At 35.3% G+C, this 22,818-nt stretch overlaps 1 protein-coding gene across 2 annotated transcripts in view; it reads left to right on the forward strand.

Moving 5' to 3' along the window:
- Positions 1–5,447: 5,447 nt before the first annotated feature.
- The window catches only part of LOC121407876 (G patch domain-containing protein 1-like), a 42,471-nt gene continuing 25,100 nt past the window's right edge, over positions 5,448–22,818 (forward strand). For both annotated transcript variants that reach the window (XM_041599110.1, XM_041599111.1), the window contains exons 1-10: positions 5,448–5,520; positions 10,820–10,951; positions 11,512–11,597; positions 12,923–13,071; positions 15,688–15,794; positions 16,666–16,973; positions 17,631–17,781; positions 18,213–18,271; positions 19,598–19,754; positions 20,006–20,254. In XM_041599110.1, the coding sequence (XP_041455044.1) occupies positions 5,448–5,520; positions 10,820–10,951; positions 11,512–11,597; positions 12,923–13,071; positions 15,688–15,794; positions 16,666–16,973; positions 17,631–17,781; positions 18,213–18,271; positions 19,598–19,754; positions 20,006–20,254 (1,471 nt within the window). The remainder of the gene's footprint in view (positions 5,521–10,819; positions 10,952–11,511; positions 11,598–12,922; positions 13,072–15,687; positions 15,795–16,665; positions 16,974–17,630; positions 17,782–18,212; positions 18,272–19,597; positions 19,755–20,005; positions 20,255–22,818) is intronic.

Consider the following 22,818-nt stretch of genomic DNA (forward strand, 5'->3'; position numbering starts at 1 on the left):
TTAGCCAATCGTCGCAGTTCAGCAATGTAAGTTGACAGCGATTCATCTGGTCTCCTCGACCTGCTGTTAAACTTGAATCGTTGGACGATCACCGATGGCTTTGGATCTCGATGATCAGTCATTAATTTCACAAGTTCCTTGAACTCAACTTCACCTGGTTTCCTTGGTGCCGCCAAACTTGACATTAACTTGTAGGTTGAGGCTCCACAAACACTCAGTAAAGTGGATCTTTTCCTCCCCTCATCAATGATGCTATTGGCGTCGAAGTAGTGTCCCATACGCTCAATGTATTCGGACCAACTCCCTTCATCTTCCCGAAATTCACCAATTGTTCCAAAAGTAGCCATCCTCAAGTACTCGAACTTTACCAAAGTGAAGAAAAAACGCAAAAGTTAATCCTCGTCGCCAGATTTGTTGTTATGTACTCCTAATTAATCTACAGTAATTAGTAATTAAGGCACATAATAAGCACACGTCTGATACCATTGGTATATGATTCCAAAGCAAGTTTATTCCGCATTGCGCCTGCGCAGCTACAATTGTGAGTCATGGTATGACATCATGAATGACATCATTATCAATATATAACAGCCAGGATACTCTCCAGGGAGTGGAGATGGTGCACTTTTTGTGTGGAACTGTGATGGATCCTATGACCGGGGTAATAATAATTACAATGTAAAGCACTTAGAAACCAACGTATGAACTGCTATATAAATGTAACTATTATTATATTCCCAATAGTATTATGAATTAATATTGGCAATTTGGATAAAGAAGTTTCGAGGCTCTACATATCCTTGGTTCTGATTATTAAAGTGATTGATAAATACTTGACTTTTAATATTCAAATAGATAGTTTTGGATGCCAGAAATATATTGGCACATGCAAGCTTTCAAGATTTCTTTTATTCATATTCTCTTTCAAACTACTGCCAATTCATCAACAAAATGGCCCTCATTTTGGAAAACAGGATCAAATTTTTTTGATTTATTTGTATATATATTTATTATTTATGATATAAAGTTTGGGATATTTTTGTATTAGATCCTTCAAATATTGCACAGGAACCATGAAAACGATTGAAATTTATGATTCAAAATTCTGCATTCCTATTTGTAATTGGTAATATTGCAGCATAAAAACGGGACTAGCGGGGTAGCATTCTACTTCTCAGGCATTCTCACAGAACCAGTTCACATCTCTCGAATCTCTATTGGATTCGATCACTTCGGTATAGTGTGCAAGCAACCCATGTGACACACCATATGTGTCTTTTGATCCTTACTTTATCTAATGAAACTAGAACAGGGTAAAGGGAATCTTTCGAGATATCTGAAATGAATTGTAATGACATTGTTCTGAGTACTTTTCTTAACATGTCTTCTCTTTATGACAGCTCATCACAATCTGCCAAAATTATACTGCAGCCACGTTTTACTCACCACCCCACCCTCAACTGGCCGTAAGCCAGTTATGTTACAGTATAATATGAGACAATTTTTTTTTTAACATCAGACCCATTAATATCTGATAGATTAGTATTAGGTTGTTAAAGGTAGCATAAGTAAATTTACTATTTTATGTAAAACTGTTTGGTTTTATTTGTAAGTACATGGTATTGAACATTTTGCAGGAAGTTGGTGAAGTTGTACAAAAATTTTGTAAATTTGATTTAAATTATTAAATGAAATTTTATAATGTATATGTAAATAGAAACACTAAATAATTTAATTTTTTCACACAAGATTGATATATTTTTGACATAAAATCTGAAATTTAAACAATCACCACAAACAATTAATGCTTATTTGTTAGCAGTTATGTACAATAAAAACTATATAATTTTGTTACATCAAAAGTATAAGCAAGTATTTAGCAATAATGGTTGAATATGTGTGGTTAATGTCTTTGTGCCTTAAATGCTTTAATAAATGCTTAGATAAATCATATAATTATTTTTTGTCATGAATCAGCATGAGCTCTCAATAAGCCAGTTTGTTGTTCCATTCTGCTCTTGATTTGGATCCCATCTTTCAAAAGTTGCGATTGATCCAATCAACCACAACTATGGAAAGCCGGCAATGTCAAAATCTAAAGTGCATATTTATTCAAATTAGTTTTAAATATGATATATTCATACATTCTTCATTTTCTTGACAATTCACAGAGTACACTGTGCAAATTTTCTGAAGAAAAAGTTATGACATTGGTGGATTTCCATATAGTTGACATTGAATGAATCAATCATAAGTCTTTGTAAGACGGGCTTAGAAAAATCTGCACATTATCAGAAGAAGGTCATTTGTACTGAGGTAACATGGTGGTTTAAGATTTAAAGGAAACCAAAACCCAAGAAGAGAATCAATCTTATAGTAAAGAGTAAAACGAAAGGAACAATTTAAAACAAGTTTCATCAAAATCGGTTATGAAATAAGCAAGTTATGGAAATTTAAAATTCTTGTACTTTCTATGAGGATCCGCAAATTGGCAAATATGCTTCAAAATGGTTGATTTTGTGGACAACTCTCCATTTGTTTTGTACACAAATTAGATTTTCTCCTTTATTTTACATATTTCATATCTCCTCCTGACCTTGACATATGTGGCGTGAATTATATTTTCCCATGACATATGTTGTGCTCAGAAGGAGGCAAGATGCAATTTGAAAGATAATGAGGAAAATCAGAAAATTTGTGTACAAAACAAGTGGAGAGCCATTTTGAAGCATGTTTGCCAATTTGAGGATCCCCATAGAAAGTAAACAAGAGTTTGCAAACTTTCATTTACTCATTCTATAACTGATTTTTATAAAACAAGTTTTAGATTGCTCTGCTCATTTTACTCTTTCTTATAAGATTGATTTTCTCCTTGTATTTTGGTTTCCTTTAATGAGATAAGCACCAACTTTGATGTCTCGATTATTCATACATTCTTTTTAATTGTGTTTTTCATTACATCCACACACAAAAACCATCCACTAGCGACTGGTATTCACAGTTAGCCAGTTAGCATTTAAAGTAGAAATGCAACAAATGCTATTCTAGTCACATGATCTATGCAATTTCTGCATCCTGCTACAAAAGGCTTGCCTACATGATATCTTGCTTTGAAATCTGCCTATCACAATGAAAGAAATTAAAGGACATTTGATTGAAATTGCCCTTGAAGTAACTTTGAACTGGTCTATGAATCTTATTAGAAGTGTTGATATAGTGTAGTCTGAAAGTGGATCATGGAATGAAAACACTCTTTCAGAACAATTGTTATCAGCAGTCGGTGTGTAATACATATTCTGGCTGAACTTTAAATTCAATGACCAAAAATATTGGCGGCTGATAAAAAAATATAGTAACTTCAGGAATCTAACTCTTGGAAGTAACAACTACTGATTTTTGCAATCATTTTGCTGTTCTACATTTTGCTTTCCATACTTATTTGGCATATGTAATTTGTGAAGTGATATTTTGAGAGCGGTAGAGAACCATTACACATGGAAACTTAACACTACATATCATTCATGCCATTGTATTAGTAGGCATTTTGTAATAAAGTATATTTTGACATTAGTAGGTCTTTATTTGTCAATTGCACTTGAATGTATGTGTACATGTTGGCTGGTTAAGATGGTAATAAGTATATGTTTTGCAATTTAATTTCTTCAGTGCATTCATAATTGGGTCGATTACAGTGATGTTATAAGCCAAAATTTTTAAGGGTACTTGATATGTCCTATCAGACAAAGTTCATACAAGGCTGTGAACAACGAAGCAAAGAAGCAAAAATATAGAATTTTTAATACAAAAATTCAATTTTGTGAAAGATTTTGAAATAGTATTCAGAAAATAATGTCATATTTCACTCTTCATTTATCTTTTTTTCTCAGCCCCAAGCCCCCCCCCCCATCTGTACACTACTGGCTAATGATATAAATCACTCAAAAATATTAAATTATCACTGGAGATCATTTTTAAAGAAAAATGTAGCAAGAACGAGTGACAAAGGGAGAGGAAGAGAGACAGAAAGAAATAAAGAGAGGAAGTGAAAAAGATGGTAAAGAGAGGAAATGAGAGGGCAAAAATTGGGAAGAGGAAAAGAAGAAGTGAAAAAGAACTGAGGAAAGAGAGAAAGGGGGATGTATGGTGTGGTTATGAGGCCTAAAATGACAGTTTTTCCGGAAATGTTAAATTTCATATGATTCAGAACAAAATCCTGGCTAAATATTTAGAAATAATTAACAGATATCAAAATAAGCATATATTGCATAATCACATACATGTATACCATACAGGCAACTCCTTAATTTGTTGCAAGATCATTGTCTTAATGAAAATAAAATAGTCCCCAAACAAAATAGTTTTATTGATTAAATAAGAAAACCAAACAACCTAAAGAGAAAACAGAATTTGGATGTTTTTATAACTCAGTAAGTGAGTAAAAATAAAGTAGAACACTGAAAATTTATTCAAAATAGGCTGTAATATAAATAAAAGTTATGGAATTGAAAGTTTTACTAAATTCTTTGGTAAGCAAATGAGGGAACTGATGATTTCACTGGGAATATCACACTTTCGTACTATTTAAAAAAGAAGAATAAAATACACCCTTTACAAATTAAAACTTGACTTGATACCTCATGAAAATTGTTGAATCAGCAATTTTATTGATTGATTTAGAGAAGGCTGTTAAAAAAAAGACATTAAATTTATACAAATCTTATTTCATGTATATGAGCTTTACAGTAGAAAAAAAACAATGTATCTTGTATCAATTCATTCTCATTTGTATATTGTTCAGGAAAAATATATCTTAAAAAAATAAACATTAAGCAAGTAACTGAAATATTTATCTTTTTGTTTAACATCATTTTCATTGTGATACTTTTAACTAACTTTCTTGTATTTTAAGCAATGTGTGCCGATTGTTGATTTCATTATTAATCTTTTGTACTGTATAAGGTGATGGTTATGTCAGAAAACGAGGTCAGAAATTTTCAAGACTTTATTTTAACTCATTCGGAATACTTGCTCCTCCAACTGACTCAGACAGGAAATTCTAATTAAAGCTCCTATTTAAAAGTGGATTTGATCGAATGGCAGATCCGCATTTCTGTTTCCCTGCTTTCATACCAGGAGATTTTAATGGTGAGACTAAAACTATTCCCTATTTCTTTGAAGTGGAATTCATTCAAGGGATTAGACAAATTCTTGATAAAAATTTTCTTCCAGGACTTGGAATTTAATGAATAAATCTTTTTTTTATTGTTTTCTTTCATTTATTTTATTATCTTATGATAAGTTATGATTATTATTGATTAGTCGACAAGGGAAAAGTCCGGGGGAAAATTTTGCCGACGCGGCGTCGTTAGTTTCGGTCTAAAATTTCATTTTTTATTCTTCACTTGATAACACCTTACCATATATTCATTACAAGCGACGAATCGACGATGGACTCCGACTCAGTCTCAGATAATGAAGATTTTGTGTCCTTTGGAACTCCTCTTGAGATAATAGAGGAAGGTGAGTTACCATATTTGTCTTTTGTCACTGAATTTTTGATTCATTGCTCATTTCAAACCATGAAATTGCGTGATCTGCTAGTTTAGACTCGGCTCTGCACTGCCACTGGAGCTTGGCTCTGGCCTCTCTGGTCTCCATGACCATGTCCATGGTCTCCACACCTTCCTTGCCCCGACGCGACGGCGACCGGCGTATGCCCTGGCTCAGCTATGCCACCGTTCGTCTTCGTGAGGGTTGTTGATGAAGCCGCGCGGGTAAGTTTATGCAAATTAATAATACAGGGCATTATCGTGATCCAAGTCCCCGGTGACTCGGATCCACGGACAATTTTTCACAACGTAAAACATGTCCTACCTGTTTCTACCAACCTCCATCGTAGGTGTGTGTGACTTGTCTCTTTTCAGTCTCGATCTCCACCAAAGATTGTAGAGCGCCGCGTACGCGAGCTCTACAATCTTTGGTCTACTTTATTGGCGTTATAAATCAGATAGAATTGCATCTATATACTTCTTTTCAATCTATATTGCTTTAGTTAGTAAATTAGTACTTTTCATATAAATAAATCATGATTATTTCATCTTTTTATGTTTCCCACACTATGAAATTTGCTTTATTTCGTTTACATTTTTACTAAATAAATCGGCCCCAAATATCCCTCGAACAGTCTCAATTGCTTTATTTCGTTGATTCCTAATTTACTAAATAAATCAGGATTGAATCATCTTTTCAATCTCCATTGCTTTATTTCGTAAATTGGTACTTTTCATATACATAAATCAAGATTATATTCATCTTCTTATGTTTCCCACACTGAAATTTGCTCAGTATTTCGTTTACATTTTTACTAAATAAATCGGCCCCGAGTATATCCCTCTTCTGCAGTCATTGCTTTATTTCGTTTATCCCTAATTTACTAAATAAATCTAAATTGCATCTACTTCTTTTCAGTATATATAGGCTTTATTTCGTCGTACTTTTAATTATGCTATGAATAAATCTCATGATATGTTTGTCATGATTATGCTTTATTTCGTCTATCACGTTTTTACTAAATAAATCAAAATGCATATCTCTCTTAACTGTCTCCATTGCTTTATTTCGTATGGTACGTAAAAAGAATGTCGGTCTATAATTACTCCTCGTGATTCAAGTCCCCCTTCATCCGAATTAAACCACTGTGTTACTTGTTTCCTATTTTCGATGATGAATTATTAAGATCAATAGAATTGAATTAAAATACAGTATACTACTCCTCGTGATCCAAGTCCCCTCTCCTAAAAATACAAAACGGCAATTAACCCGTTGATATTCATCTACCCCTCATTTCCCTCCTCTTCAAAACCACTCTGCCACTTTTAGACAGTTTCCTAGAGATGATTAATAAATATTTTCGATAATAAGAATCATTAAAATAAATGAAAATCACATTAAAGACACTATTTAACTGTCTAAAAAATTGAATTAAAACAGTATATACTACTCCTCGTGATCCAAGTCCCCTCTCCTAAAAATACAAAACGGCAATTAACCCGTTGATATTCATCTACCCCTCATTTCCCTCCTCTTCAAAACCACTCTGCCACTTTTAGACAGTTTCCTAGAGATGATTATAATAAATATTTTCGATAAGAATCATTAAAATAAATGAAAATCACATTAAAGACACTATTTAACTGTCTAAAAAAAATTGAATTAAAACAGTATATACTACTCCTCGTGATCCAAGTCCCCTCTCCTAAAAATACAAAACGGCAATTAACCCGTTGATATTCATCTACCCCTCATTTCCCTCCTCTTCAAAACCACTCTGCCACTTTAAGACAGTTCAATAGACATGATTAATGAATATTTTCTATAAAAAGAATCATTAAAATCAATGAAAATCACATTAAAAACACTATTTAACTGTCTAAATACTCCTCGTGATCCGAGTCCCCTTCCTGTGTTAAGTTCGTCCAATTTCCCATAGGAGGGGACTTGGATAACGAGGAGTACTATTACTCGTGATCCAAGTCCCCTCTCCTAAAAATACAAAACGGCAATTAACCCGTTGATATTCATCTACCCCTCATTTCCCTCCTCTTCAAAACCACTCTGCCACTTTTAGACAGTTTAATAGACATGATTAATGAATATTTTCGATTATAAGAATCATTAAAATAAATGAAAATCACATTAAAAACACTATTTAACTGTCTAAATACTCCTCGTGATCCAAGTCCCCTTCCCGTGTTAAGTTCGTCCAATTTCCCATAGGAGGGGACTTGGATAACGAGGAGTACTATTACTCGTGATCCAAGTCCCCTCTCCTAAAAATACAAAACGGCAATTAACCCGTTGATATTCATCTACCCCTCATTTCCCTCCTCTTCAAAACCACTCTGCCACTTTTAGACAGTTTAATAGACATGATTAATGAATATTTTCGATAATAAGAATCATTAAAATAAATGAAAATCACATTAAAAACACTATTTAACTGTCTAAATACTCCTCGTGATCCGAGTCCCCTTCCCGTGTTAAGTTCGTCCAATTTCCCATAGGAGGGGACTTGGATAACGAGGAGTACTATTACTCGTGATCCAAGTCCCCTCTCCTAAAAATACAAAACGGCAGTTAACCCGTTGATATTCATCTACCCCTCATTTCCCTCCTCTTCAAAACCACTCTGCCACTTTTAGACAGTTTAATAGACATGATTAATGAATATTTTCGATTATAAGAATCATTAAAATAGATGAAAATCACATTAAAAACACTATTTAACTGTCTAAATACTCCTCGTGATCGGAGTCCCCTTCCCGTGTTGAGTTCGTCTAATTTCCCATAGGAGGGGACTTGGATAACGACAATACTACTCCTCGTTATCCAAGTCCCCTCCTATGGGAGATTGGACGAACTTGACACGGGAAGGGGACTCGGATCACGAGGAGTATTTAGACAGTTAAATAGTGTTTTTAGTGTGATTATTTTGTCTTATTAATTGTTTTGATCATTGCTTAATCAACTAGGAAGAATATACCGCCACAGGAGAGAAAAGAAAAAGACTATTTTTGTCGTTTGAAAAAGTGTCCGAGTCAGTTGTTTTTGTGTCAATGGGAAAACGTGTGGTGGAAGTAAGTCCCCGCTCAGTGAGAAGCTTCGCACAGTTTCGCATCGCGAACAATGAATTTCTTTTGAAAATCTTCCAACCGTGGATTCTATTGAAAGATTGCTGATATTTGAGGTGTGTCTCAAGTTTGTCCCCAGTGACTTGGATGACGATAAGGCCTAATAAAGTTACCTGCAGCTTAGCTCTGCCGGCTTTGTAGTATAAAAAACAGCTCTCTTGGTAAGTAGATGTCTCTTGCTCAAAGTTCCAAAGACCAAAGTCGTGCTTTTCTGTGTCCATCCGACCTGCGACCCCAGGTCGGAGGTCGGGAAACCCCACCGATTATTCACGATGCCTTCTGGAAATGCCCGAACCCTGGCCCCGAAGGCAGTCGCTACTACATTGACGACGGATGCGTCCGGGCGAAGCCCAGCCTGAGGAAAGGGCCGAACTGCAGTGCAAGTCTAGGCACTTCAGGTGAAAATTAGGAAAGGCTGTTCCATCAGGCATCAATATGATTGATATACTCACAATGAGGCTCAATGACAATAATATCTACGATTCACAAAACTGTTAGAATTTTTGAATTCCGAAATCTAGACTAGTAGAACTTTTACTAGTCGAGGTATTCATCAGTAGAGGCGCACGGCCAATATTGGAGACTGTCTCGTCTCCCATGAGAGAGATTATCTCCAATATCAGAGACTTATAAAGAATTTGGGTATCCAATTTCAGAGACAGTCTCCAGTTTAGGAGACCAATTTCCTTGTTTACATTTGCTTAAAAAGGATTACCTTGGCGGCAAATAAAAATGTGATAAGCAGATTCCTCATGAAATATTACCACTTTTCACCGTCTACTTTAAAACTGTCTACTTTTGTTTTTAAGTTTATAAGGATTTTTGTTGTCATCCACATGCAAAACAAATGGGCTTCTGACCTCAGTGGGACAAAAGTTTGGGTGGAAAAATCATGCTTTTGTTAGTGTTTCTTTTGTTCTTTTGCAAAGCAAGTCTCCAATATGGGAGATTGTCTCCCTTATTGGAGAGTCTCCCATATTGGCCGTGCGCCTCTACTGTTCATCTAATTTGTGGACAAAGACGATTGCGACATGTTATAATTCTCTTTGTTTTGGGCATGACACACTTATAATACATGGCTTATGGGGAATTTGTACAAGCTTTTTATTTAAATCTTAAAGTACTCAGATTGATTTGGCATATGATTTCTTTGGTTCAAGGGCAACTACCCCTAGACATGTGCTCCCCATTCACTCAGTCACTGCAATGCAAAAATCTACGTCCAGCGCTCTGTCTGCACGATCGCTCGTGCGAGTGAAGTGCCTACTGCAACTGTATATCTGAGCTACGAAAGACTGGAGCGAAGAAGTTGGAGCGCGAGGGATGTGGCTGTCAGTGTTTTGAGGAGTTTTTTAACTTCTAAATTTTTTTTTACATTTCTCTTCGACCTCGTATACAGATGCCTCGCTATCGTACAGCCACCATTAGGGGGTTAACAATGCAAAATCCGCACGATGGGGCACATTGATTTTGTCTTTATTTCTTAAAAATATAGAAAAAGAATTGTACCAAAAAAAAGATTATTATTCCGTTTTGGCCTGGAATGCACCAAAATGGAAAAATAGACTTAAAAGGGGAAAAAACAGTGATTTACTGCGGCCGTCGCGTAACTTCACTTCCCTGTTTTATCCAAACTTAATACATAACCATAAACATATGGCCATTGAGTCCCTGTAGAACTTCGGTCTCTGTATTTGGTGAGTGGAGCCTACGGAGTTCAGCAGAACAACCAACATAACAGAGACCGAAGCTTTTGGTCATAGGCATAGTAGGGTAGAGTTGACCAATGAATGGGGCAGAATGATCTTGTGTATCCATTCGTAAACTCTGCAAATTACAAATAGGCTTGACCCCTTGAACCACTTCGATATGATGGAGCTTTAATGAGATATGTTACAAATTGCTGTTTGGAGAACAATTCATAGCTTAAAACTATTTGTATTAAATAATGAAATTTAAATTTTGATTGTAAATGATAATTATTTAGATCTGTAGGTGGTTTGAATGAAAATAAAACATCTCTTTTTGACTCGCCATACGGTTGTCATAGAGCAAATATGACTGAGGTACATAACATTACATTAGGGTTAGCACAGAAACCTTTCAATTTTTGTTATCTTATTTGACAGATGAGCCCCTCCCGAAACCCATATCTGTACAGGACCAGATTGTTCGTGATCGACAGGGTCGTCAGCGTTTCCATGGAGCTTTCACTGGAGGATTCTCAGCTGGTTTTTTCAATACAGTTGGATCAAAAGAAGGTAAGATGACTTTTGACATTTTTTATAAATCCAAATGAGAAGAGTTATGATACAAGTAGAGTACATGTATATGAAATTTAATTTAATCTGGGCTGAAAATATTCATATCTCAATAAATAGAGTAAAATTCACAGACCAAAATGCTGAAAATTTGATCAAAATTGGATAACAAATAAAGTTCATGAATTTCAAAGATTTGCATTATTTCGGTGAAACATTTCTAGGCATGTCTTCATGAACATTCATTAGGTGTGCTGATGATGTCATATCCCCACTTGTTCTTTTGTATTTTATTATATGATATTATGTTTATTCAAAAATTTTCTACCAAGAACTAAAACAATTGAATTGACAACTGATTACCAGTGCGTTAGTTATTTTTTGCCATAACTTATTTCATCATAATGGAGATACATCATTTACACATTTATGAAAACAATGAAACAATTATGATTTCATGTATTAACATAAGAAAAAGAAAGAGGGGATTTATCTAGAGTCTCACCTGAGTTTACAGATTATCATAATACCACCCTGTGTGTTTCATTCTTTATATGCAGGTTTTACTCCATCAACGTTTGTTTCTTCAAGAGCAAAGAGGGCTGATCAACATGAACACAGACCTGAAGATTTCATGGATGAAGATGTGAGCTTACCCTTCTCCTTCCAATATATATAGCTACTTGACCATTTCAAAAATATTTTTAAAAATGAGCTGCAAAAGCTGAAAAAAGCTTTTAGCTTTACAGAAAGACATTCTGGGTCAGATTTGTTTGGAGGAGAGGTCTTAGATAAGCGATCAAACTTTGAGATTGATAGGTCACAGGTCAGAAAGAGAAATAAGTGATATACAGAATATGATTTTTTTTTATTATTATCTTTAAGCTATGAAAATTATTCCAGCAGTTACCGTGATACTATTTTATAGAAGCAGACGTATTGGATATGCTTTCACTTGATAGTGTTTTTTTCTTTATCTCAATTGCATTCTTCTATTTTTTTAGTGAAATAGTTTGGTGCAAGCTCTTTTATTAACTTCAGTTGTGAAATACATACTGTCTGCATTTACATTCACAAGCTAGGGTGTTTGCAAACTTTTGGAGACAACTTTTAATAACCTTGACCTGGTTTCATAAAAGTCATTATTGATGACATCTAATCAACTAGTGTGTTGGCTCAGTTGGTAGAGCATCCGTCTCGCAACCGGGAGGTCGGGGGTTCAAACCCCGGCCGCGTCAGACCAAAAGACGTTAAAAGATGGTAGTTGCTGCTACCCTTGGCGTTCAACAACTAAAGGGATAGAGCCTCGGCAATCTGGCGCTGCACGGTGGCTGCAGGGCCCATGATCAATTGGGCAAAGCAAATTTTCGGAGTATTTCATTTCATGTCTATTTCGAACAATAAATACTGGATTTTCATTTGGATTTTCATCAGTGGCAGATCCCGCTGAGATACCCTTTTGCAAGACATTTGTTATAATTGCATAATGGTGGGCCAGTCCAAAGTATTGTGTCTTATCAGGCTAGATTCACCTGTGGCTGATATACAGGTACAGTTATCTTTGAAATCCTGTGCTGAGACAAAATTATTCTCATGTCTCAATCGATCAGACAACTGATTTCAGTAGCTTATGACTGTAGCTTGTAATTTGTGGAGCGCTTTGGCCCAGTGGATTAGTCTCCAGACTTTGAAACTGAGGCTTATGGTTTCGATTCCCAGCCATGGTGTAATTTCCTTCAGCAAGAAATTGATCCACATCATGCTGCACTCAACCCAGGTGAGTTATATGGGTACACATCAGGATTAATTCCTAGAATGCACCAAGTGCCTTTAGCAGCTGGAGCCATAGCTGGGGTAATGTATGTGCCAATGAATGGGCAACTAGATAATTGGCTCGTCATAAATGCTATATATATTTTTATATTGATAGCAAGTTAAACAGCCCTTTGTCTTTATTTATTACTTGGACAGGACAAAGGGGAATATGGGATAGCTCCAAGGAAACTTGTAACAACTCAAAGGTTTGCTGGTGAGGAGGTGGGCCCCAAGAAAAGACCAGCTACTGACTCTAACATTATTCCTGATGATGGCAGGATACAAGACTTAATCAAACCTACAGAGTAAGTTGAAGGCACATCAAGACATATAGAGCTTGGGAATCCCTCTTCCAGAGCTGCATATGTTTTTTGTGCCAGTTCTTCCAAACTTACAAGTGCAAGGCACATACCTGGATGGTGGAGAATGTGCACAACACACTATTCAGCCTAAATTATCCAGCATTCATAACATTTTATAGGCAACACCCTTACCAATTGGGTATCAACTGGATTTTATAGTTTTTAGAAAGACACATTCTTAGTTAATGAGTATTTTTGCAGAAAGCTCACCTTAATCATGTTTCATATGGCACAAGAAAGAAGAATACAGGGCAGATTTACAAATGAACCCTTTCGCACATTAGTATTAATTTGAATTTGTATTTTGATTTACTTTAGACAACTAAAACATACAAAGTAAAACATGTCAAGGGATACAAAAAAGGGTTTGAAAAACCTGTACAAGTTTGAAACCCAAAAATATAATTACAATAAAATAAATTAACATAAAAAATGACATAGATAACATATATAGATTTATGTAACTACTAATAATACTAAAATGTTATATTAGAGCAAAGTTACAGAACAGACATAAGACAACATTTTGACAAAATATAGTGAATTAATGATGAATTTTTTGAGTTGTGGTGTGAGTCAAAATTGTACATAATATGACAAGATTAATCATTAATTGACTGTTAGGTATTAGTAGTACTGTGGATATGAAAGGTTATAAATCATTTTGTAATAGAAAATATATAAGGTGGGCCTCAAGTAATTTTTTTAAAATAGAGATAGATGTGCTATTTATTGCATTACAAGGAAGCATGTTCCAATCTAGTTCAAACATAAAAAGAGTTCTGATAGTAATCTGTTTTTGCAAATGGCGTGATTGCCTCCTTATTGTGATCGTTCCTACCTATCCTGTATGCTGGTTTAATGATTACATTGACATGAACTAAATTACTAGTGATCTTGTAGAACATAAAAAGGTCTGTGATGCTTTCGTCTAGCTTGCAAATTTAGCATTTTGGTGAAAGTACATTGTAACTTGGTTGCCAATCCTGGAACACCATTCTCACGTATCTTTTCTGTTCACACTTTGAGTAATTCTATATGGTTTGCCTGATACAGGTCCTACAGCAATGCTCTAAACAGCAATGCTCTAAACATGGTCAAATGAGTGACTCGTAAAGGGTCTTAAAAACTGATCTTTGACAGTTCATAAAGTTCCTTTTCAAAATTCTGATGATTTTATTGCTTTTCGTATATGTCTCTTCACAATGTCCTTTCCAATTTAATGTGTCATTAATCAAAATGTCTAAATACCTTTCAGACTTAGTTATGGTTAAGTCGTTTCCATCCATTTTATATGCATACTCAACCTATGAAACTTTTCGGGACATTTTCATTATTTTACATTTATTTGACCATTTCTTTAATGTGTCAAGAACATTTCAAGAATTACACAATCTTGTATAGAGTTTACTGTTCTGTATAAGGTGCAATCATCAGCATACAGTTTCATTTCAGAAACAATACCATCAGACATGTCACATATAAAACAAAGAAAAAGTATGGGGCCATGGATTGTCCCTTGAGGCACACCTGATTTTACGTCAATCCAAATTGAATATTCTCCATTTAATACCACACGTTGTGTTTGCAGTTTCAAAAAATTCATTATCCATTTCAAATTTGAGCCCTAAATACCATAGCATTTGAGCTTAAATTCCAAATATGTGTGAGATGCTATCAGTATCAAACGCTTTAGCAAAGTCTAAAAATGCTATGTGAACATTGCAGTCAAAGTCCATCCAGTTACTCCAGTCTAGAATGACCTCAATCAATTGAGTCTCACATGATCACTTTTCATGAAACCCATTTTGATTGTCATGTAAAATATTGTTAGCATTTATTATAAAGTGACAAGTTATTTATACCAACAATTATTTCTGATAGATTACAAACGTGCGAAGTGAGGGATATGGGTCGATAATTCCTAGGGCCTTCTTTATTGCCCCTTTCAAAAATGGGGCACACATAAGCACAGCGCCAATCTAAAGGCAAATCTTCAGTTGAAAGAGATCTATTGAAAAGACCACAAAGTGAGTTCATCGGCACCTTCTTTAAGAATACATGGAGCTAATCCTTCTGGAACAACAGACTTTGTAGAATCAATATTCTTAAGTAATTTACGTACATTTCAAAATTTACAGTTGATATTGTCCATAACAGGTATATTGTGTTCTCTGCATTCAGGAATATACATGTTGCTGTGCAATTGTAGAATAAAAAATGAAACCTAAAACACAAAAACATATAGAATCAACTGAAGGACTTGTCCATTTATTACATACACACACACACACACGCAAGAGGCATGTACAGTGAAAAGGGCTATTACTAAAGGTATTAGACCTGTCAGATTTGGAGTTCACCAGATCATGATATCGACAGTATCGACTCAAATTTCTGATATTAGGTACTGCACATATTTACATATCATGAAACTCTAGGTTTGCGGCACGATAAAAAATACCCAAATGCAGTTCTTGAAAAAATTCTAATTTCAAGGATATTTTCAGTGATGCATGTGTTTATAAAGTGCAGTTTCCCCCTCAATGTCCAATACAGTGAGACGATTGGTGCAAGGCTTCTTCGCAGAATGGGCTGGAAACCTGGACAAGGGGTTGGACCAAAGATGGAAAGGATAAAGAAAAGCAAGAGAAAGAAAAATAAAGGTGAATACAATTCTAAAACTGGAGATAAAAGCAAAATGACTTGTCAAAAGCCTATAAGCGAAATCACAACAGTATCATGTATTAACTGCTTGCTAAGTGTTTTGTTTTACCCCCCCCCCCCATTAGCAGGTTTAAAAAATAGGCATTATTGTATTTCTAAACGGCCTGAATTATGTGACGTCATTAAATTACGGATTCCATTTTTGTAAAAGAAAAATAAGACTTGCAATATTTAATGTCTAAAAAAAGATAAAGGCTTACAACTCATGATCATTATTTTGGGATTTCTTTCTTCTTTTATTTGGACTAGGTTGCTACATGTATGTTGGGAAAAAAATATTTAGTCATTAATACTAACACCAGGTATAGATGTAAAAAATTGTGCCAAATAAGCAGGCCATAAAACAGGACAAAAGCTAGTCCAGAACTGTAGGTTTTATCAATCTAAGCATGCATGCAAGGGTAAGGGTACCCATAATATCTGCATTTGATAAAAGTGAAGAAAATTAAATGTGTATTCTTGAAAACAAAAAGAAATCATCCAGTCTTTCTGTGTAAAAATCATAATGAATGTACAGACTTTAGGCTTATGAAATAAAGCCTGTTTTTGAAACCTGCTAATTTGGGTTATTCTCTAGCAAAATGCTCATCTGGCAAATTGTGAAAATGCATAAACCTTGCATCACTGATTGGTAAATTGTCAATTTTCACTTTGGCTCCAGTCTCTGTCCTTAATGTTGTATATTTACCCGCTATGACACAGTCGTGTTTCACACAACACCACATGGTTTTTCTGCATACCTGCACAGCCTGCCTTTCATATTAAGTAATAATATTGTACTCAAATTCTTGGTTCAAAACTTTTGCTTAGGTGGCGGCAGAGTGTACGGATGTGCTAGACCGCCAGTGCTGGGACAACAGAGTGATGACGACAGTGGCGATGATGACAACGAGAAAGGGGACGACGATGGCCCTGTGGAGGATAGCGATGAGGAGGACTTCATGCGGGGCTTCCTCTTTGCCCCCGACGACATTCAGGACTTCATCTTTGCCCTGAAGGATGACCAGCACGGTATCGGCTACCAAGGAATGGACTCGAGGTCAATACTCGGTGGCCATGTAACTCTGTTTGATGAACCAGTCATGAAGCAGAATAGGAGACAAGGCATAAAGGGTCATGTGAGTGTTATGATAAATGAATATTGTAGGAATTGTAAAGCGCATGTATCCACCTTGCTTGGTGCTCAAGTTGCTCCTATATTACCCCCCTATTACCTCTTATATTATTTGTACATAGTTGCAGCAAGGGCTGTAGGATATGATTATTGTAGAAATATGTGTCATATTTAAACCATTGTGAATTGATAATGAGTCGATGAAATAAACCTCACATGATGATGCAAAAAGTTGATATTTTTTCATGTGTTTAATGAGAAATGTGCTTTATGTGATATAAAAGGTAAGGTCATAAAAACCTTATACTTTCCTAATTGTTATTTGTTTTTGATTAAATATTAATTGGATACGATTTATCTATCCATGTATACCTCATTATCATGATATTAGAATCGGACAAACTATTATTCCATGACTTCCCCTTTTAACTGGTTTATATACATTTAATTGTAAGTATTACATTCTCTCCTGATTGTCACTAACTTTTACAGGAGAGGTAATAAACATATTTTCCTCATCCAGTCGGTGTGTGTGTGTGTGTGTGTGTGAGGGGGGTCCTTACTAAATATCAAAACATCACAGAATAATGATGAACTGGTGCCTACTTTTCAAGCAAGATCATTCGTCATGCATTCAATCCTCATTTTTCCCCCATGACAGGCATTTGGAATAGGAGCATTTGAGGATGAAGAAGAGAGCGATGTCTACTCCACTGACCGGATGTCCAACTATGACCGTGTCTTAGGGGGAGAGGAAGAAACAACGAATAAAAGGATGTTTGGTTGGACAGGACCTCCTCCTCGACATTCAAGTAAGTTATAAAAACCTTGTGAAGCAAATTATTAGAGAATATCATTCAATCGAATTCTGGATAATTAATGTAAATTTATTTATTTATTTATTCATTCATTCATTCACCCATTTATTTATTACTTATTCCTGTATCATTCATTTCTTTATGTATGTTAGATATTTCTTTGAAAATGTGTCCTCGGGGTAACAAGATCAGAGGTCTCTTATACTTTCCAGTTCTGAGTAATCTCAATACTGGTTATAGTCAATCAATCTGTCACTTCACCTTTGTATCCATTTACATATTACTTTAATTCTGTTGAGTTCCGTTATACGGCATATTTGTGTGGTAGATAGCAAAGTGCTTTGGTGTGGAAATAACTTATGCATTTTCAAGGAAATATCATCTAGATATGTTTTTTTATCCTTATCTCTTTTTTTATTGTAAAGGTGATGTTGATATTCTTGATGGATTCAAAGCCGCATCTCAAGGGAAAATTTCAACAAAGGTAATTACTAGATCCTGTTTCATCTAAATTGCTTCAAAGAAATATTTGTATGTTGAAGGTACAAGAATTTTGTTAAGAGCCATAAAATACAAATTCCAGAATTATTGCCAACTAGTGTAATTTGAATTTGGAAATCAAAATTTCTCCATCGCTTACTTGGAATGTTTCGTTTTATAAAGTCAGATCATGTTTTGGAGGACTGCTCTATTTGAATGGTCTAGCGCCACCTGTTGAGTAATTTTGGTCAACCTTTTTGGGTAATGCATCATTCATATTGCTTTATTTCTGAATTTCTGAATTTCAATGGACCTTTACACTACAGCATTTTGACCTTTCAAAACTGTAACCAAATATCTTACTGGGACTTTATTTATTTTTCCTTTAGTTCCAATAACTTTTTTGAAGGGAGCTTGAGAACAGTCCAATTTAGAACTGTGATTCATTTTTCTCCCAAGTACCAACCACTATGGCCCGTATGCTGAAGTCAGGTTTAACTTAGTCAATGGTCTAACTTTGTACTAAAATTATGGGAAGCCAAATATGTCAAAATTATGTTTTCATTGAATGCTTCTAATGTTCACTGTGCTCTTTCATAATCTTGTTTTAGTGAAGACAATTATTTTATTCATCCTTCTCAGACAATTAAGAATTATTTGAGACTAAAATGAGCTAATACATTCAACCCCTACTGTTAGAGAATTATGCCACAACTGGCTTCCAATAGTGAAACCACAAATTTAAACCAGAGTTTAAATTAAACCTGACTGCAGAATACAGGCCTATGTGTTTAATTACATGCAATTAGGTATATCTTCTAGCTAGTAACACCCTCTTCATCACCCACAAAGAAATAAGTCGGACTGAAATTCATTTCCTTTTAGTAGTGCCAAGACATACATTATATTTAACATATCATTTCTTTAGTCAATATGCAGTAGCAATGTATTTATGTACCTCGTGCATTCGGGAATTTAAGCATAATTTTTTAGAAACGGTAACTCATATCAAGTTTACATCAAGTTCTGCTGGTTAGGAAAAGACATCCTTTTCACCATTTCCAACATGTGGATGGAGGGGGGGAGGGGACGGGATTGTTCCTCAAAGAGATAAATATGACTGAAATTCATGCTGAAGTGCCTCAGCATGAATTTCATTAATACGTGGTAGCGATGATTTAATGTACCACACACAAACTGGAAATGTAAGCATGATTTTTATTAAGATTATCACATTAATCTCTAAGAATCAGTCAATACATATTCTTTGTGAGCAAGGACCCTGAACCCACCATCAAGTCGCCTTTCAAACTTTGTTATCATCAAATAGGTGTTCCATCCTCCATCATTGCCAAGGGACTTCCGTCCATTTCATCAATTCAATACTACCTTGGAGACACCCAACCCTCCCAAGACACAAGCTCACAGTCGGTTCACGCTCAGTGCAGACCAAAGAGCTGCCATGCTCGGAGAAGAACAATTACCAGGTACAAATTTCTTTACTTTTCTGAGCTGATTTGAAACTAAGACACAATGAATCCACAAAAATATGCTGCATTCTTTTCATACTTTTTGATTGATTATTTCTCGATAACATCTATTTATGTACGTTTGGAAGATGATCTTCAACTCATGAAAATATGCTCTTTTAATAGAGGAAAGTTGTTCTGTCATTGAGTACCCCCTTTAAGAAATATTGTCATTGTATCTTAAAACTTTGCTCTGTTTAATGCCATAGGACCTTCGAGCATAGATGAGCTGTTGTCCAGTCAGGACCTGGCCCTACTTAAAGAAGCCCGTGACAAAGCATCCAGTCGGGAGCAGGATGCTCCTCGGCATCAAACCCAATGGGACAGGGTTGCTTCCCGCTGGTCTGCTCCTACCCAAGAAGCTACTGCCCAAGCAACAGGATCAGGTTTCCAACCCTTTGCCAAGGATGCAGAGAAGCAGCAGAGGTACGAGCTATACTTGCAGAACAGACACCAAGGTGAGCTCAAGAAATTATTCAATCTTTTAAAAATCTTTCAAGAGTTTTAAAATTGGGGGGAGGGGGACATTTGCTCCTGCATATCCTTCATTGTGGAAAAGCCCTCCAGTACTCCAGAACACCAAGGTTAGCGATTAATCGCTAAATGAAATGGCCTATAAGGATCATTTTTGCATGCGCATTTTGCTCAGTAGACTGACTAGGGACCAATCAAAATTGCTCTTTCAAATTAGCGATTAATCACTAATCTTTGTATTACGGGGCCCTGGTGGGTGTTTCTAAGTTAAAGGACAAGTCCACCCCAACAAAAACTTGATTTGAATAAAAAGAGAAAAATCAGACGAGCATAACACTGAAAATTTCATCAACATCGGATGTAAAATAAGAAAGTTATGGCATTTTAAAGTTTCGCTTAATTTCACAAAACAGTTATATGAACGAGCCAGTTACATCCAAATGAGAGAGTCGATGATGTCACTCACTCACTATTTCTTTTGTTTTTTATTGTTTGAATTATACAATATTTCAATTTTTACGAATTTGATGATTAGGACCTCCTTGCCTGAAGCTCAAAATGTTAAAATAATGGAATTCCACGTCTTAGGGGAGGAATGAAACTTCATTTCACTTGACAATGACGAGAAAATCAAAATATTTCATCTTTCAAACAATAAAAAACAAAAGAAATAGTGAGTGATTGACATCATCGACTCTCTCATTTGGATGTAACTGGCTCGTTCATATAACTATTTTGTTAAAAATAAGCAGAACTTTGAAATGTCATAACTTTCTTATTTTACATTCGATTCTGATAAAATTTTCAGCATTGTGCTTGTCTGATTTTTCTCTATTGATTCAAATCAACATTTTTCTGAGGTGGACTTGACCTTTAAGATTGACTTTAAGAATGACTGCTGATCTTTTCTTGTGGTAAATGCTATACACCAAAACGTTGTTTGGCGATGGTTTAGCACGTAAGAAAGGTTCACAAGTTGTTCTTCGAGTCGCTCTAAGCCTCTAACGTACAAACATCTTTATGAAACGGGCCCCCTGGACTTCAAGTAATCCAAAGTAACCGGAGGAAATGGTTGTGGATGTCCTTTTGATTGGCATCAATACCCCTCACATCGAGCTTTATAGAGATTTGTAATGCCCTTTTCGACTTTTTTTTTATACATAATTTGCATCATGATATAGACATGTGCCCTATAGAAAAGTTGCCTTGCCCTGATTTAAAATGTATCCCTGTCCTTGAAAGCGTAGAAAGTGTGTCTTTGTTGAGTGTAAAATTCTTTTAAAAGACCAGATTCATACGAGGCTTACTCATACGTGCCAGGCGCTCCATTTAAATAGGAATATTCTTCTTTTTTCCTATTTCTGTGAATGTTTTTATGTTGTATTGAATAGGAAATTTAAGAATGTTCTGTAAATTTGTGAGTGATTTCGTTCCTATGTCTTAGTTGTCAGGGTCAGCATGGATGCTTTTTATTTCATAATTAATAGTAGTATCAGTATTCATATTACTATCATTGTTATTGTCATCGTTAACAATATTATTGCTGTTGTTGTCAAAAATTAAGTTAAGTTCGGTTGTAAGGTTATGGAAGGGTGTGTGTTTGTTAGTTTTTGTCAGATGTGTATCAACCAGATATGATTGTTTACGTCTGGGCCGACCTTTAGCGTCACCATCCGAACGACGTGACCAGGGCCCGAACCTCTGTATCAATTTGTAATTTCCCACATAGCTTGGATTACAGTCGCACTCCAGTTATGGAAGGAACTGTGTGTTACTGTTAGTAATTTTGGAGAGTTGATTATCATAGTTTGAACAGTTGGTGAAACCTTCAAGGTCTTAGAATCACCAAATTGACTCGATTCTTGAGTCACACGAGGTCCATGCAGAAATGCATTGATGGTTCTTCTCCCAATAAGAGACTCAAACATTTCACATGTTCTAAATCATATTATGTTTGTTAGGCTGTAAAAAAAAATTGTATAGTTCAAATCTTGTACATTTATACCAGATTTAAAATTGAATGGGTGGGGCTTTCATGCCCCCCCCAACAATACGTGCCATTTTTCTGGAACGCACAACGATAGCGCCACAAATTTTTTTGACTTTTTGTTGTTGTTGAAGTCTTGTGCAACTTTTGAGACTTAATTTGTGTTCTACGGGTATCGCATCATGACACCATTTGACCTTTTATGAGACAATGCCATGCCAAAAATGGATCAATTTTATACTTTGTGTACAAAGTAAATGGGAGAGGATTTTTTTTTATCATTCTTATTCGTCTGCGTAATGAGTTTAGGGTTACATTTAGTTGTTAAATTATCTGTAAAAATTTTCTTTGAAAAAAGCAATGAAGATCATAAAATTAAAAACATAATATTACAAAGAAATTTTAATAACAAAGAAATATGGAACCAAAAATTTGGCATTTGCATTTTTTTTTCGTGAAAACCTATATATGGTAATCAAGTATTACTGAACATCCTGCCTGAGTTCAAGTCACATGACCAAGGTCAAAGGTCATATAGGGTCAACAAACTTTGGCTATGTT

This window comes from Lytechinus variegatus, chromosome 2 (genome assembly GCF_018143015.1).
Source record: "Lytechinus variegatus isolate NC3 chromosome 2, Lvar_3.0, whole genome shotgun sequence".
In the NCBI taxonomy this organism is placed as follows: Eukaryota; Metazoa; Echinodermata; class Echinoidea; order Temnopleuroida; family Toxopneustidae; genus Lytechinus; species Lytechinus variegatus.